Genomic DNA, 17,620 nt, shown 5'->3' with positions numbered 1-17,620 from the left:
CAGAGCCAGCGGGATACACATCCAGGGGGAAAAGGCTGAAAATGCTAATAATAATAATCACGGTATTTGTTAAATGCTTACTATGTGCCCTGCACTGTACTAAGTTCTGGGGTGGATATAAAGGCAGTGTCCTTTTATTATGAGCTTTCTCTCTAATAATACAGGGGCAGCTTAGGTTCTGGACTTCTATGTATTCTCCACAAGACATGAATCCAATTGGTGGCTTGCACTCCAGTGAGAGATTTTTCACTCCCTCGCTCGGGAAGGTAACCAGATTTAGTGAGAATTCTTTGGGGACAGCCCTGTCTTTGACTGGAGATCTGCTCTGTAGAAGAGGTTTTTCTCACCTTGACACTTCTGTGATGTATCCGCGAGGGCTGGCATTTCACGCTGCTGGTATTGCAGCAGCCGGTACAACGTTTCACCTCCACGCATGGTGGCCATATCAGAAAATTGGCCGACGTGGGATCAATCTGACTCCGAGGTATCTCATAAATAACTGTCCTCGTTTTACAGACGGCAGGAATGGCTTCCTCTGCAGAAAGAAAAAAAGCTTCACGTGAACAACCACGTCACACCACCACCATTCTCTACAAAAGTGAGAGCCGTCTACCTTGTTGTCCCTCGACAGCATGAGACAGGGCAGCTCCTGGGCTGGAAGTGGCCTGCCAATGGACGGACTCTGGCCCCCTGATCAGTTTCAGATCACCAACTGCTTTGCATATGTGGCCGGAACTTTCGACTACGGTGGCTCTGCGCTAACTGATGATCTCAATCGAATTTAGTGTGGATGTAGTCAGCGATCCCCTGCTCAGAGCCAGTTACAAGATGCTGCAAGCAAAAACGCAGCCTCTTCCCCATCCTAAAGGTCTCCCTGCAAACTCTTCACCATGACCCTGGCAGCCTACCATCATCAGCCTTGAAAAACTGGGTGAGCGTGGGTATTTCTTCACACACACACATACACACACACACACACACACCACACCCCACACACACAACCCCCTCAGCCCTGGTGATGCTTTCTACCTCGAACCAGTATCACTTGGCCCCAGTTTATAGAGGCGAACCAGAGTGGCCTGCCTTGCCTGTGAGGTTACAGAGTGCACAGAGGCAGGAAGTGGAGCATGTGCCTTGCGAAAAACCTGAAACTTTTTTTATGGTATTTGTTAAGTGCTTACTATGCACCAGGTATTGTACTAAGCACTGGGGTAGATACAACCTAATCAGGTTGGACACAATCCATGTACCACCTGGGGCTCACGGTTTTAATCCCCGTTTTACGGATGAAGTAACTGAGGCACACAAGTTAAGTGACTTGCCTTAGGTCACACAGCAGACAAGTGGCAAAGCCAGGATTAGAATCCAGGCCCTTCTGACTTCTATACCCGTGCTCTGTCTTCCAGGCCACGCTGCGTCTCATACCGGAGACGACTACTGTGAGAATATGTTTTCTGTCCTCCTCAAGGTAGCAGATGAAACTGTACAGGTTGATTCAGCTAAAGCAAGGAGCAACGTACTTGGGTGGCTGACCAAGATTCACTTATAGCGAAATCACGCTACAGAACACATTCTGCAAAGCACCATGGCCTACTGGAAAGAGCATGGGCCTGGGAGTTAGAGGACCTGGGTTCTAATTCTGGTTCAGCCACTTGCTGCTATGTGACCTGGGGCAAGTCACTTACTTTCTCTGTGCCTAAGTTCCCTCCTCTGCGAAATGGGGATTTGATACCTGTTCTTCCTCCTTCTTAGGCTGCGAGTCTCATGTGGGAGCTGATTATCTTATACCTACCCCAGTGCTTAGTACAATGCTTGTCATGTAGTAAGCGCTTAACAAATACCACAAATTAACTTCAGTCCATCTTTTGGCAGGATGACCGGGCCACAAAAGCCTTTAAAGGTGGCCACTGGCAATCAAGACATATTATCAGAAGGGAGGATATATATAGTGCTTCCATCAACTCTATTATGGATCACTCTCAGGATGCCATTTAGACCAGCTTGACACAGCATCTCCAAGAAACTTGTCCCAATTAACCCAATCTATTCTATATTAACCATCCATAACTCACGACTTACCCCATAACTCATTCTTGCCATTAATGCATCTATTTGAACCTACTCATGCTGATGGGATTCTTGTTTGATCTCTTCTGTTAGACTGTAAGCTCCTCTTTTAGGCATAGGACCACATCTATCCTTTAATAGGTACCCACGAGTCACTACAGTGCTGATCATCCTATGAGAGTACAATACATTTTTTAAAGGTATTTGTTAAGCACTTGTTATGTGCCAGGCACAGTACTAAACACTGGGGTAGATACAAGATAATCGGGTTTGACACAGTCCATGTTCCACACGGGGCTCACAGTCTTAATCCCCATTTTACAGATGAGGTAACTGAGGCAAAGAAGTTAAATCACTTGCCCAAGGTCACACAGCAGACAAGTGGGCCAGCTGGGATTAGAGCAAAGGTCACAGGCCCACACTCTATCCACTAGGCCATGCTGCTATTGGAGGGAAATAACACAATGTCCATCTCCAAGATTTCCAACTGAGTTTGACCTCACCTATCGGAAGCTTTCAGGCATTTAAGAAAGTGCCAATCTGACACTATTATCAGGATACAGAACAAGATATGCTCATGTGTCCACAGTGATACCGACATTTGCCCCCATAATGCATCACTCTGGTACTTCCAAAGTACAAGTTCCAAGACTCAAAGTTCAAATCACTCCTTCCTCAGCATTTATGGCAATTTTACATTAGTTCCTTAGAGTCAAGTTAACATGGGACCTATATACCCACCCCACTCAATCCACTGAATTTACCACATTCTGGAGATATTAATACAGTATTCACCTTTACTCCTTCCATTTTAGACTGTGAGCTCCACATGGAACAAGGCCTTAGTCTGACATGATTGTCTTATATCTACCCCAACACTTAATACAGGGCTTGGAACATGGTAAGCACTTAACCAAAATCATAATTATTACTATTACTGTTGAAACTATAGGGAACCAGGCTGAACAAGTGACTCAGGAAGCCCAGAAGAGGGGCCAGCAGAGACCTGACCTCAAAGCACTGTGGCTCAGTGGATAGAGCATGGGCCTGGGTCTAATCCTGACTCCGCCACTTGTCTGCTGTGTGATCTTGAGCAAGTCACTTAACTTCTCCATGTCTTAGTTACCTCATCTGTAAAACGGAGATTGACAGTGAGCCCCATGTGGGACACGGACTGTGCCCAACCTGAACAGCCTGTATCTATCCCACGCTTAGTACAGTGTCTCAGTCATTGTGGGAGGGGAATGTGTCCGTTATATTGTTGTATTGTACTCTCCCAAGCACTCAGTACAGTGCTCTGTACACAATAAGCGCTCAATAAATACGACTGACTGACTGACTGACTTGACTGCCTGGTATATAGTAAGCGTTTAACAAAAACCACAAAAAAAGAAAAAGGTATTAAGTATGAGAAGTCCTTCCCACATCAACTTGGAAATGAAGGTTGTCACACCAACACGCAAATACAAATATCAGTTACAACTGCGTGTAAGCCAATATGAGCACCTCACACTTACCTGATGCAAATTAGACTACACCAAATATGAACTGCCTCAAGCAAATCCAAATACAAGCAACTGATTAAAAAATCAATTCCATTTTCTAAATGTAGTTTCAGTGCCAGCTATTTTTCCCTCATCCGAAATTACATGAAAATAAATGGCTAACAAATGTGTTTGGCAACATGCATAATGATGGACATTAGTACTGTAGCCATTCAATCTGCATTTCAAAAGAGTTGAATTGCTCTTGGAAGGGGAGGGAAGAAAGCAAGTTATCTGCTCTCCCAGAGCTCTGGACTGGTTTACACCAACTATCTATTAGCTAATAGCTGTAGTCAATCCTGGTGATCCATACCATGAATTGAAAATTAAATATAACCCCATTTTCCAACTGAGGTCTATCCTCTAACATGCTGCAACAAGACGGGGTATTTAAAGAATTCATTAATCTTAAACATATTCACCCAGATACCCCAGTGATGATACAACCAGAGTTAATGAAACCCACAAAGAAATGCAGGCTCTAAATATTCATTCCCAATGGAATAAGAGGCATTTTCTTCAAGGAAACCTTTGGGCATAATTCATCACAGGAATTTTTCCCTTCCCTGCTCCCTCCCACTCTCCTTTACAGTTATGACTGCAAAATAATTGGTCATTTTCCTTACCAATGCTTCTTTTTCTTCTAATGGGGACAGGTCTCTTTTCTTGAGCATGTTTGGCACCGTGGATATTATGAGATCTCAGGTTTGTTTCTGAAACATCTTCGTATCCTAAAAGTGAAAATGAAAATGTTGACCAGCTTTACAAGTGCCTAAGCCATATCATACACAGTTGACCTAAATCTAACACTTGCGGTACCCACAACTGTTTTTCAGCTGGCCTCTCTGGCCACTTACATCAACCATCTGAATGCCTAAAATTAATTTTTTGCACATGAAATTAGTTTTACCCACCTATAACCATTTGCACCTTCAAACTAGTGAATATCCGAATAGATGGGCAAGGCAGTGTGGTCTAATGGAAAGATCATGAGCCTAGGAGTCAGGAACCTCAGGTTCAAATCCTGACTCCATCACTTACCTACTGAATGACCTTGGGCAAGTCACTTCACTTCTCTGAGCTCCTTCTGTAAAAATGGGATAAGATACCTGCTCTTCCTCCCGCTCAGACTGTGTGTCCCATGCCATGTGAGACAGGGACCTTGTCCAATCTGCTTATATCACATCCACCACAGTACTTGGCACTTAGTAAGTGCCTAATAAATACCACAATTACTATCATTGATTCTTAACAATTGTAACTGCAAAAAGAAGAATGCCCCAGATTGAATAAAAAGCTCATGGCATGGAATGCATTCATTCATTCATTCAATCTCATTTTTTGAGCTCTTATTGTGTGCAGAGCACTGTACTATGCACTTGGGAAGTACAAGATGGCAACATATAGAGACAGTCCCTACCCAACATCTGGATCACAGTCTAGAAATATATATATATAATGCCATAAGCTTTTTATATACATATATACATATATCCCTGGGCATCTGAATTTGTATCTAAAAATCTTGTAATAGTTTGAACACCTACTGATTCTGCTGAGTGATTTCCCTGGGCTGGAGTAGGAATGTGAACATATATACATTAACAAATAATTGACTGTTTTGGTGGAAAGCCCAAGCAGCCAGCCATGTTAGATTTCACACAGGGTTCCTTTGAAAGATGCCAAAATTATAAGAGTTTTCCAACTCCACCTAGGTGTGGAAACGAACACAACAGAACCATATGTGGCCGCTACACACGTTTCCTAGTAAAATGTTCCAAGATATTTGTGGGTGTCTGTCGCACAAAATGTGGTATTGTAACCCTCTTGGTAACAATGCTTCCTCTGTAAACTTTCTCCAGTCTGGCTTTCTAGAAATCACAACGACTAATTCAAAAATGAGCAGTTTAATTTAGGTTTTCTTTTAGACTCTCCGCTATAGAACAAATCCCTTCTGAAACATCCTAACCTTTGAAGGGGCATCAGAAGCTACTGCACTCTCTGGGACTGCTTCCAGGCTTGTCGTGTTCCCTAAATAAGCCTACCACATGGGTTAAAGGGCCATGAGAAAAAGCAAAGATGGAAAACATGGCATTTCATTTATCATAAAAAACAACAAAATGACTGCTATATGGCTTTGTTTTGTTAAGCGGAACAATTTAGGCCCAGTCCATGGCAGCAGACTGGTGGTTACAAGCATGTCAGGAGAAGAAAGCCTGACATAAATGGAGTCTAACTCGATTCTAATTGAGAAATGCTCGTACATGCTGTGCTGCTCTTCGCTGGTAGTGTGCCTTGTGACATAACAAGATGTTTTATTGGTTTCATCAATGCCTCCAAGGAACATAGTAATGTGCATAAAAAATGCTAGTGGGTGGCATCCAAAAACGAAAACCAGTTACACTGTGCCTTTGCCGAGAGCAGCTTCTCCCGCCCTGTGCATCTTCTGAACTTTACAATCCATTCCGCCCCCAGAGCGTTCGCCTGCGTGGGCTACAATACCCAGCTCGCCTAGGAAGCCATCTCACACTCAGCTCCGGTTGCCATTTGCATGGCACAAAGCAGGTCTATAAGCCAATTCTCTCCCCCCCCACCCCTCGAGGAATGATGTGCAACAGAGTGAGCTGTTGCGAAATGACTACCTGCCTCGGGTGCATAAAAAGGTAGAGTCATAGTGCACCTGAAAAGTTATCTCACTAGAAACACATGCCCTGGGGCTGAAGATTCCAGTTATGAAGTGATATCATTGGCCTTTTTTTTTTTTTAAGGTAAAGAAGTTGTTCTGATGTGTTCAGTTGCAGCCCTTGAATGGCAGAGGCCTTAAGGGATATTCCAAATCACCAGAAAAACGCAGGACAGAGGTATTTATGAGTGTCTAGGAGCAGCAGAGGTTGGGGGTGGGGGAGAGAAGGCTCTCATCTACCTTTCAATTCATAGGATCTCATCTACCTTTCACTCTATGAATTTGTGGCAGAACAGAGATGAAGGTTAGGCTGAGGATAAAAAAAAAGTAAAGAGAGAGAATAAAAAAAAAATAATCTTCATTGAGAGGACTATACTGGCCTAGAGGACAAACCTCAGTTTTCCCATGCCACAAAAGATATGGTATTTTCATGGTGGGGAAGAATAGTTGGAACAGAACTGACTAAACTATGAACTAGGATCAAAAATCTAGATACTGAACGGAGACCCGTTCTTTCTCCTCATTTATCCTCCTTTGGACTATTACATGCTCCAATACTGTATTTTTAAAGGATCACAAAGTAAGAGCCTTGGTGGAACAGAAGGACTGGGACTTTGTTCACTTAATAAGGACTTCTCATCCACCACTGTGTTTGAAAAGCCAAAACGTTACATCTCTGAGCTACTTATAGTGGTGGCCATCTTGCCCTTAACCCACAGCACTGCCCCTGGGGCCTGAAAGGCCCTAGCCAACTTTCAAATTCTAAGTGAGCTTTTAGTCTAATTTCATATTAGTTTAATAAACAAGAAAAAATAGTCCTTCCTGTTTAACCCATGGTGCTAAAGTATTAAACAGTGACTTTCTTTATCTTGATGGATACCACAGGACACAAAATGGTTTATGATCTGACAAAAAGGCCTTCCTTCCCACCAATGTCACATATGATGTCATTTGTCAGCAAGATGGGTGGTCGAGCAAAACATTTAGAAATGCCTAGTGCTAGGGGAAAAAACTGTGAATTATACATGTGGAGAAGTGACTCTCACCATATGAACTTTCAAGATGTAGTGGTGGGTGAAGCAACGACACTTTCCCTTTGGAGGGGCAAACTGCCTCTAAATCATTTTTTAATCTGTTTTCATGGCAGTTAATCAAATAGTGCTTCTTTCATCTTGTATGCACGGATGCTTTAATGACATTTAGAGAATGGTTAGAAATTCTTTTGCAATTTGTCCCGGTCAATCCATTAATGGACTTGGAATGGTGAGATTTATGCATTAGCTCAATATCATACTGGACACACTGCCATCACATTATTTTTCTGCTTAATTAATCAGATGGAATGTGTCCTAAAACACAGGCTACTGTTTATAGAACCGACTTGGGCCAAAGGATGATGATATTCACATGTGCTTTAAGTACTGTTTTGTCCTGAATCTGGGTGCTTCCTTACCTACATGTCATGTTTATGAGGAATAATTCCTTAGGTGGCAAATGTCTATTTTCAGACTACTATTGCTAATTCCAATGCTATTTATCAAATTATGGGTAGGCTCATACTCAATGCTCCTTTATTCTTTGATATTTGATATTCACCCCACCCTCAGCCATGTATAGGTTCTGTACATATCCATAATTTATTTATTTATGTTGATGTCTGTCTCTCCATCTAGACTATTGGCTCCTTACATGTCTACCAACTCTGCTGCACTGAACTCTCCCAAGTACTAAATACAGTGCTCTGCACACAGGAAATGCTCAATCAACACCATTAACTGATTGATTGATTCTCTTCCTCCTCATCCTTCCCCTCCTCTTCCTTTCTGCTTCCCACCTTTCTTCACTCACCCTTCCAGTGGAGTGGGTCAGAGAAAAGAAAGAAGGGAAAACACAAATTAGTCAAATTCACTATACACATACATACACACACACATATACTATCCTTACATAGTATGCATATAATATATATATATATATATATATATATATATACACTATACTACATATACTATACTATATATACAATATTATCCTTGTATAGTGTTTGAAAGGAAAGGGGTTTGGTAACTGCTCAAATGCTGTGTGGGGATTTTCTGTGATTTCCCTTTATCCATTCCATGACTGACCCCCACTTACCCAGATAAGAGTTAGATGTAATTGAATAGTCAACAACTGATTCAACACATCTTATCATTCAAAGCCAAAGCCTTCCATAGTAACCTCAATCTTCCCCAGGGAATTGTCTTTCTAGCCCTCCAAGCCCTCAGATAATTAAGTGCAAACACATGATTATATCTGATTTTCATTGCAATCTTTCAATTATCTAAAGAGTGTCAGTCTACAAACCTTCTAGAATCCCCTACACTTGTGCCTTAAGGCAACACAATAGGTATTAGTTAATCCACTGAAGCTTATTACCTACCTATATTTTAGTTTTCTACCTATACTCAAAACCTATATGTTCCCCATCCCAATAATGATAACGATAATAACAGGTCCCACTTGGGGCTCACAGTCTAAACAGGAGGGAGAACAGGTATTGAAGCACAGAGAAGTTAAGTGACCTACCCATCATCATACAACAGACGAGTGACAGAGTTGGGACTAGTACCCAGATAATAATAATAATAATAATAATAATAATAATAATAATGGCATTTATTAAGCGCTTACTATGTGCAAAGCACTGTTCTAAGCGCTGACCCTCTAACACCAGACCCATGCTCTTTCCATTAGGCCATGCAGCTTCATCCCCATGCACAGCACTTCTGGTTGGGTGCATTACCACATTTCTTCTAACACTTTCCTGAAAAACCCCTTAAAGTACCACAAACTCCCACAAGAATAATAATAGTAATTGAGGGTCTTATTAACCACTTACTGCATGCCGAGCACTGCACTAAGCATGGGATAAGGTTGGCCCTGATCCACATCGACAGCTAAAGAACCATGGAGGAAAGAGGAAGTTCTTTCTTCTCCTATAAATGAGCGCTTTGGAGTCCAAAGGCCTAGGCCCATCCTCCCTAAGGAGATCCCAGACAAGTCCCAAGGGTCTCCATTAAGCAGAAAAAACAAACCCCCACCCCCAGACTAATCTCTTCTCTTGGGTGCCACTTGCACCACTGAGAAATAGGTTACTTCCAGTCCTGGAAGGCTTTATGTTCATGCTTCCCATCTTCCCCACAAAAATTAAGAGAGGCCCTGTTCAATCATCCAAAGCGATTCTATTTTTTTAAAACATCTGACCAACATAAAGGAGCTCTCTAGGAGATCCCCTTAAAAAAAAGTCTAAATAGCAGGCTGGTTAATTCCTTCCTGAAGGAAGAAATGGTCATTATACTTCTCCAGGGGGAAGATCCATAGCTGGGAAAACCAAGACTGACTAACTTAACTAGCACCGCTGAAGTGTTCCCAACTTATTTTTTTTAAGGTTGTGGAGTTATGAGGAAAGTGAATATGGTAGGTTCCTGGAGGCAGCAGCAGAAGTGCCCACTCCACAGGGGTGATGGGAGTGATGGCCCCCTCAGACTTTTTAGCTGGACTTCCAGACTTGTTCATCCCAGGTCTCTGAAAGGCTTGAAAGTTACAAGTCTGCACTAGAAAGGCCCAGAATGGTGTCCTGCCTGCCAATGTAGCTCTCTGAAGCCTATCTTCTCCCAGTCCCCATCTCCCCTAAAATCCCTGCCCCATCTTCATCCCTTATTATCACTAGCAATATTTGCTGAATACTTTCTATGTGTCAAGCATTGTTAAGAATAATAATAAAAATTATGGTATTTGTTAAGTGCTCCCTATGTGCCAGGTGTTGTTCTAAGTGCTGGGATCAGGGTGAGCAAATCAGGGTGGACACAGTACCTGTCCCATGTTGGGCTCACGGGGAGATAAAAGTTGCTCAGATTGGACACAGTCCTTCTCCCCACCTGGGGCTCCCGGTCCAAGTAGGAAGGAGAACAGGTCCTGAATCCACATTTTACAGATGAGGAAACTGAGGCACAAAGGAGTTAAATGACTTGCCGAAGGTCACACAGCAAGCAACTAGCAGAGCTGACACTAGAACCCAGGTCCTCTGACTCTCAGGCCCAAGCTCCTTCTACTAGCCTAGCATAAACTACGCTTCTCACTCAAAATACACTCAAAGTGAAGAGTTGGCATCTCTGGGCAGCAGGGCTGCTCTAATAGCTAGAGAAATCACCAAATCACCTCCTCAATCGCTACAAGTCGCTACAGTCTCTTTGCTTGGAGCAGGGCTCCAACCCAGTCATCCCACTTGGGCCCCCCTCGCCTTGTCATGGCCCTGGGTGTGGATGGATGGACTGGTGGATGGACGGACGGATGGATGCATAAGTGGACGGAAAATCTCTTTTTCCTCTTTTTTCTTTCTCCTCTCCACCCTCCTGAATGCTACCCTGAGAGTGTAACTGTGCATCTGCAGTTATCCATTAAGCCTATTTGGAGAAGTGAGACTTTTGGAGGTAAAAGAAAAATTGTTGACAAACTGACAATTATCCTGCCACCGCTATTAACTACTTACAGTAAACGCCACCCAAATGCAAACTGTTGCTTAGGTCTCACTTGAAACACGTCTTACAAGTTGAATTCTTATTATAAATCATGGAAGTGAATCAAACTGAATGACTCCTCTAAGAACTCTAAGTGAAATGCTAGTCAAGTGGTGATAAGGATCAGCCAATGGGTTTCCTAGGACACAAAACTCTACACACCATCTTACTATAAAATAGTTTTGGCATGAAATGAAATAGTTCATGCTCCTCAAGCACCATAATTAAGTACAAATTTCAAAATGACTGTACCACGTAATTACACTTATTCATCCTCCCCCAGTTCTCACTGAATAGTTTGTTTTAAGAATGTTATATATACTATATATATCATTATGTTTTCCAAATTCAAGAGCTTTGAGTTCCAATCCTCCCTCCCGGCTCCCGCATGAACTGAAGTAGATCCTTCTGTTCGTGTTGTTTCATTTGGACCTTTGACTCTTCTGACAAGCTGATTTAATCATTATTTTTCAACTTTAGAATAAAAGATTGAGATATCAGAACGTAGGCTTGGCATGTGGTGCCAGAAAGTCTCAAACAGAATATCAATATTGTATTGTTCAGTGCGTTACACAACCTTTAAGAGGAAAGATCTTTTCATTTGTGAGAGTGTCTTCATGCTCAGGTAGAACAAACAACCATTTCCCTTAACCTCCGGTTCTCTCAAGCACAGCCCTTTATTACACAATCACGGTAAAATAAGAACCATTGAAAAGCAGTAAACTTATTCAATACATTAGCAATAAACTCTGGGAAGATTTAAATCCTGTGTAAAAGAACCCTTCTTTAAACCCAACCTTACCACAATAAAAGTTGGCACCATATGCCAAGCTAGAGGCAGGCGGCCTTTTTCCAGGCTTGTCTCAGATGCTTAAACTTTTTAGGCATTGCTTAAGAAAAAATGCTTCTATTACAATGCCTCACAGGTAAGTCTAAGATAATACTAAAAACAGCAGATAACCAGCCACAGCAGACCTGCAGGCACTAATTCTTTATGCTCTTTGAAAAGAAAAAAAGCACAAAGCTGCATGTCAAACCACAAAGGGCCAACCCACCATCAGTAATAAAAGCAACAGCTCCTCATTACGAAGACCAAAGCAAGGCTCTAGCCAAGGAAAACCTGACTTCTCCCCACCAGGAACGCCGAAAAAAACCAACAGAGTGTATGATTTGAATCATCCAGTGATTTGTTCCATAGTAAAAGATTAGTGGCCGCTAGCTCACCATTGGGCTCTCTTTTGCCAACCAGCTCGGGGAAAGGAGAACAACCCTCCAGGTTTTTGAATGACATGGGGAAGGGAACTCTGTGCCTCAAGTTACCTGCCTGTATAACGGTGATTAAGACTGTGAGCCCCGTGTGGGACACAGGTTGTGTCCAACCTGTTCAGCTTTCTATCTATACCAGTGCTTAGTAGAGTGTCTGGCACATAGTGAGTGCAAAACAAATACCATTAAAAAAAGGAAAGGCCCACTTGCTGTCACTTCAAGCAACCTCTCTCTCTCTCTCTTTCTCTCTCCCTCCCTCCCTCCAGAGGGTTGGGGAGAGGGTCTTATCCCCTAAAGCATAAAGGCGCAATTTAGGGGCCCCTACAAGGAAATCACTGTTGCTCCAACAACCTCCTGGCCCCACCTGGGCAGCATCTACAACCCACAAGGTTACAATGGAATAAATAATTGTTTCCAACCCGATTTGCTTGTCTCCACCCCAGCGCTTAGTACTGTGCCTGGCACACAGCATGCCCTTAACAAATACCATAATTATTATCGTTTTTTTAATAATTATCATAAGGGTCAGCCTTCTGTGGGGAGTAGTGGGAGAGTGGGTCATATCACTCTCTTTTCTGCTTTGACAAGCCTTCAATGGACACTGATGGCCCTTTTAACTAACAACCACAACAATAGTAATGACAACAGCCAATAATAATATTTGCTTAAATGCTTGCTATGTGTCAAGCACTGTGCTAAGCCCCGGGTTAATCAAATCGGACACAGCGCCAAGAGCTCAGGGTAGTGCTCTGCAGGCAACTCAATACCAAGCGCTTAGGCAGTGCTCTGCACACAGTAAGCGCTCAATGGATGCGACTGCATGTATCGTGGAGAGTGGGGACGCTTTACTCCTGCAGCTCATGTTGCCTTCCTCCAGGTGAAACCAGCAGAGAAAGTGTTGATTGGTGAGACGCTCCTGAATCATCGGCCCCTGGTTTATGGCTGTGGAGTCTGACCTTTCGGTCCGATGGGCCTGCACCGGGTGGCGGGCAGCTGCCAGGGCAAATGAAGTCACCTCCAGCAGAAGCACAAGGTGTCAGGCGCCCACCTCCCCCGCCCCTCATCGCCATCACCCCCCCTTGTTCGGGGAAGGGGAGGAAGGAAGGAAGGAAGGAAAGAAGGAAGGAAGGAGAATAATTTACCTACGGAATCTATCTCCAGGAGGCGCTGCAGGTCGCGGATGCTGTGAATCTCGCTGTGTGCCAGCCTCTCGATCAATTCCCGGGGGATCTCGGCTTCCTGGGAATGAGGACCAGACACCTAATCACTGAGCAGCCCGGTGCTTGGATCACTTTGTCCTAGGCGTGGGACCCAAGCCGGATGCACCCCTGGACCCAAGCCGGATGCACCCCTGGACCTCCGGTTGTGTGCCGGGCCTAGCAACTCCACCACTATGACAGCAAGTGCTCATTCTTTTACATACCGTACCTATCCATCACCGGCTCCCCCCAAACACCATCTTAATCCCCTAAAATAAACCTTCTGGGTATACCCTACCTGTACAACCCCCTCTTCGTTTCTGCACACCGTGAGAACCTTAGCCCCACCACCACCACCACCAAAATCCGCCTAATGCCCCTCAAATACAGCACCCCTGCACTCCCCCCAAAGAAGAATTTGCCCCGAGCCGCCTCCTCATCTTTAAAACCCTGGCTTTATTTTCCTCCTCCTGAAATGCTGAACAAAGACCTCTGGCTGCACACGATCTGGGGTGTCAGTTACACTGGCCCAGGGGGGTGAGGGGGAGAAAATGAGAAGAGGGGCGGGGGGCGCCAAGGTGTTTATGATTTAATAGGGAAATAAAACATCAAGAAAGATGAAATGGAAATGCGTCACGGATCGGTAATCGAAAGCCACAGGCAGCTTTTAGCACTTTAATCTGAAGAGTGGCTTAAGTTTCTCGCCCTGGAGCCCCGGATCCTCTCCAAGGAGAGTTCATTCCCCACCCCCTTCTTCCCACCCGAGGCAGGAACCCACCCACCCACCTCGATCCCAACCCCCTCCTTCCAGAGCCGGGGGCAGGGACAGACACTATTTTCAGACAAAAATGTTCAGACTCATTTCTGTCTGATTTGGGGTTAACAGGGCCCCTCCCTGCCCCTCCCTCCCCCCAGGCCCCGGGTCCCTACCCTTTCTCCCCCTTCCCCCCCACCCACCTCCTCTACACCCCAAAGCCCCCAGACTAACCCGAACAGCTCCAAGGCTAAGCTTGAAGTTCCCACGTCGGGTGTTTAAAAAGGAAAAGGAAATTCCGCCCTCTGGAAAATCATAAATAACGTCCCCCTGGCAGGGACCCTCGGACACGCGGTTGGGTTTGGGGAGAGCAGAAAGGGAGCTGTCCTAGGGGGCCCGGCCCCACCGCGCCCCTCGCCCCGGCTTGGCGTCCAAATCGTTCATGCGATCGTATCTACTGGGCGCTTACTGTGTTCAGAGCACTGTACTAAGCGCTTGGAAAGTACCAGTCAGCAATACAGACGATTCCTGCCCACCACGGGTTTACGGTGTGGGGGACAGGGGATGCCACCTGCACCCAGTTTAGGGGCGTCACCCAACCTGCCCCCCTTCCAAAAGCTTCTCGACCCCCCCCAAAAAAAAACCCAATTGCATCTCAGGTTCTGCATTTCACCCCACCTCCCCCAACCCTGGGAGAGGGCGGCCTCCCCCTCCTCTGCCGCAGTCGCCCCCGCCCCCCAGAGCCCCTGAACCCCGGTTTTTCCCGCAGATAAGGGGGTGCGGTCAGGGACTTCCAAATCCCCCGGATCCCCAGGCCCACACCCCGTCCTATCTCCTTCCAACGCCTCCTGGAAAGTCACCGGAGATGAAAGCACGCTTCAAAATAAGGCGATCCAAAATGATTGATTTATTAAATATGCACATGTGTATATATATATATATATATATGAAATATGGACCTCGCAAGTGGGGTCCCCGGCGACCCGCCTCGCCACCCCCTCCAGGGAGCCCGGGTGTGGAAAGCGGGGAAGGGCGAAGGGCATGGATGGGGGGCGAAAAGGGGATGGGAAGGGAAAAGGGGAGAGGTCACCTACCTCGGAGAAGGCATAGGACAGGTAGCCAAACCCTAGCAGGAAAACACAAGCCCAGGTCGTCATCGCGTTCCGCGGCACTTAAGACTCCTTGGAGGCGCGGGGCTGCGGGGTGGGAGCTTCAGCCGGGCTCCTGTGGCGGCGAAATTCAGTACCATCCCTCAAGGGGAAAGACACTGGTGTGTGCGTGTGTGTGTGTCTATGAGTGTGTGTGTGTCTGTGGTGTGTGCGCCGATCCGAGATCCTCCTTGGGCGCCGGGGTGAGGGGTGGGACGGGAGGGGAAGCGGGGAGGGGGTGGCTTTCTTATTCTTATTATATTCTGATTCTTTTTTGGATGTTCCCCGATCCGGGGCCGCCGCCGCCTGGCTTCTGTTGCTCTGCTGTTTTGGCTTTAGGAGTAGACCAGCCGGTAGTTCAGCATATTTGCTCAGATCAGAGCGGAGTGAAAGCCAAGGAGGGGAGCCGGGAACGGCGACAAGGCCGAAGCCGAAACGCCCATCACCTGTCCGGCCCGGCCCTCGCTGCCTGGCTCCCTCCCTCCCCCCAAAACAAGTGGGGACCCTCAAGTCCCGATGCGCCCTACTCTAAGCGCCCTGGCTGCGCTGCACCTTCCTCTGGGCGCCCTACTCTGTGCGACCTGCTGCGCTGCACCCTCCTGCTGCGCTGCACACTGCTCCGTGCGCTCTGCAGCGCTGCACCCTGCTACACTGCACCCGTTGCTAGGCTGCACCCGTTGCTAAGCTGCACCCTACTACACTGCACCCTGTTCCGTGCGCCCTGCTGCGCTGCACCCTGCTCCGTGCGCCCTGCTCCGTGCGCCCTGCTGGATTTGCGCGGCGCCACGCACCACTCCCGGCAAGGAGCCTCCTCTCGGGACCTACTAGCTGGACGCCTCCCTCTCCTCCTTCCCTTCTCCTCCCTCCCCCTCTGGCGCGAGGTGGGGAAATACAGGCGGCGCCCAGGGAAAAGGGCAGCGCCAGATGGCAGCCTTGGCCGCCCGCTTGAGTCTTTTTTTTTTTTTCCTTCCCCTCCTCCGGCTTCTCCTCCACCTCCTCGCCGGCCGAAAGGGCAGAGAGGTTGAAATCCCCGGAGTTGGACCGGATCGGACGGAGAAAGATTTAAAAAAAAAAAGAAACCCGAGAGAGGGAGGGGGAAAAAAATAATAAAAAGGAGCCACCTCCGGGGGCTGCGCCCGCTCCGCGCCCGGCTGGAGTGTGAAACCAGGCTGGAGAGGGTGGAGGAGGAGGAGGTTATAGCGTTGCCACCCTCCCCTCCCCTGGCACCTCCCCTCCCTGCCTCCACCCCCTCCCTGCCTCCACCCCCTTCCTATAGTATTCCAGGCGACCAACCGCCAAGTAGTGGAGGCTGGTTTCCTGCTGCGGCAGTGGCTGCCCCCCACGCCCCCAAATCCCCTTGTCCCCCCCCACCCCCCGCCGGTGCCACCCGAGCCCCGGCAGCGCAGCCCCTTGCTGCAATGCCAAGGCGAGCGGCCGGGCGGGGGGCACCCAAGGGTGGGCAAGCCCCCGCGCCTCGGGAAGGGAGGGGGTGCCTCTGCCTCGCCCCCCACCCCCGCTGGTGCCAGCTCAATCCTGCGGCACGGGGGAGGGGTCGCGCCGCTTATTAGCCTCCGGCCTGTCGCCTGTCCGGGCCCCCCCCGCGGGGCCCTGGCACTTCGACCCCCAGCTGGACAGCGCTCAGAACAGTGCCAGCGCTTAGAACAGTGCTCGGCACGTAGTAAGCGCTGAACAAATCCCATCATCATCATTATTAGGATTACAGGGGGGCGATGAGAGGGTTGGGACTGTCCTTCCGCGGCTCCTCAGCGCGTCCGAGGGCAAGGGATCGAGCCGTGCCCCTCTTCCTGCCCCCTCCCTCCCGGTGGCCGCCCACCGCCACCGTCCCCGGGACGTGGGAAAACAGTCTCCCGGGGGCAGGGCGCCCTGGGGAGGGGCAGGGCAGCGCGCCAGGGCAGGGCCAGCTCCAGCCTTTGATGCCCACAGCCAGATCTGCGCCAGGGCAGCCGCCGCCTTGCGTGCCCCGGGGGAGGGGGAAACCCCCGCCCCCCAACCTCCGCGCAACAGGCGACGGCCTCGACTCCCCGGGGGAGGGGCAGAGGCCCCCACCCCCAACCACACCGGGCGGGACCCCGGCCAGGTCCCAGATGGCAAGGAGGAAGTGGTGGAGGAGGAGGAGGAGGAGAAAGCGGTGGTGGTGGTGGTGGTTGTGGAGGAAGAGGAGGAGAAGAAGGAGGTGGTGGTGGTGGACCAAGAGGAGACGGAGGAAGTGGTGGTGCTGGTGGAGGAGAAAGTGGTGGTGGTGGAGAAGGAGAAGGAGGAGATGGTGGTGGTGGTAGTGGTGGAGGAAGAGAAGAAGGAGATGGTGGTGGTGGTGGTGGTGGAAGAAGAGAAGGGAGGAAGAGGAGAAGGAGGTGGTTGTGGTGAAGGAAGAGGAGAAGG

At 47.6% G+C, this 17,620-nt stretch overlaps 1 protein-coding gene across 3 annotated transcripts in view; it reads right to left on the bottom strand.

Annotated features, from left to right (window-relative positions):
- PDGFA (platelet derived growth factor subunit A) overlaps window positions 1-16,317 on the bottom strand; it is a 36,944-nt gene extending 20,627 nt beyond the window's left edge. Inside the window, exons 1-4 of one of the 3 annotated variants that reach the window (XM_038763445.1) lie at window positions 15,167-16,317; window positions 13,262-13,358; window positions 4,238-4,342; window positions 348-535 (exon numbers count right to left, since the gene is read on the bottom strand). In XM_038763445.1, the coding sequence (XP_038619373.1) occupies window positions 348-535; window positions 4,238-4,342; window positions 13,262-13,358; window positions 15,167-15,229 (453 nt within the window). In that variant the 5' untranslated portion in view covers window positions 15,230-16,317. The remainder of the gene's footprint in view (window positions 1-347; window positions 536-4,237; window positions 4,343-13,261; window positions 13,359-15,166) is intronic. The other 2 variants (XM_038763446.1, XM_038763447.1) reach the window with 2 other exon arrangements.
- Between the last annotated feature and the right edge of the window lie 1,303 nt (window positions 16,318-17,620).

This window comes from Tachyglossus aculeatus, chromosome 21, assembly GCF_015852505.1.
Source record: "Tachyglossus aculeatus isolate mTacAcu1 chromosome 21, mTacAcu1.pri, whole genome shotgun sequence".
In the NCBI taxonomy this organism is placed as follows: Eukaryota; Metazoa; Chordata; class Mammalia; order Monotremata; family Tachyglossidae; genus Tachyglossus; species Tachyglossus aculeatus.
This window is presented reverse-complemented; position numbering and strand designations above follow the sequence as displayed.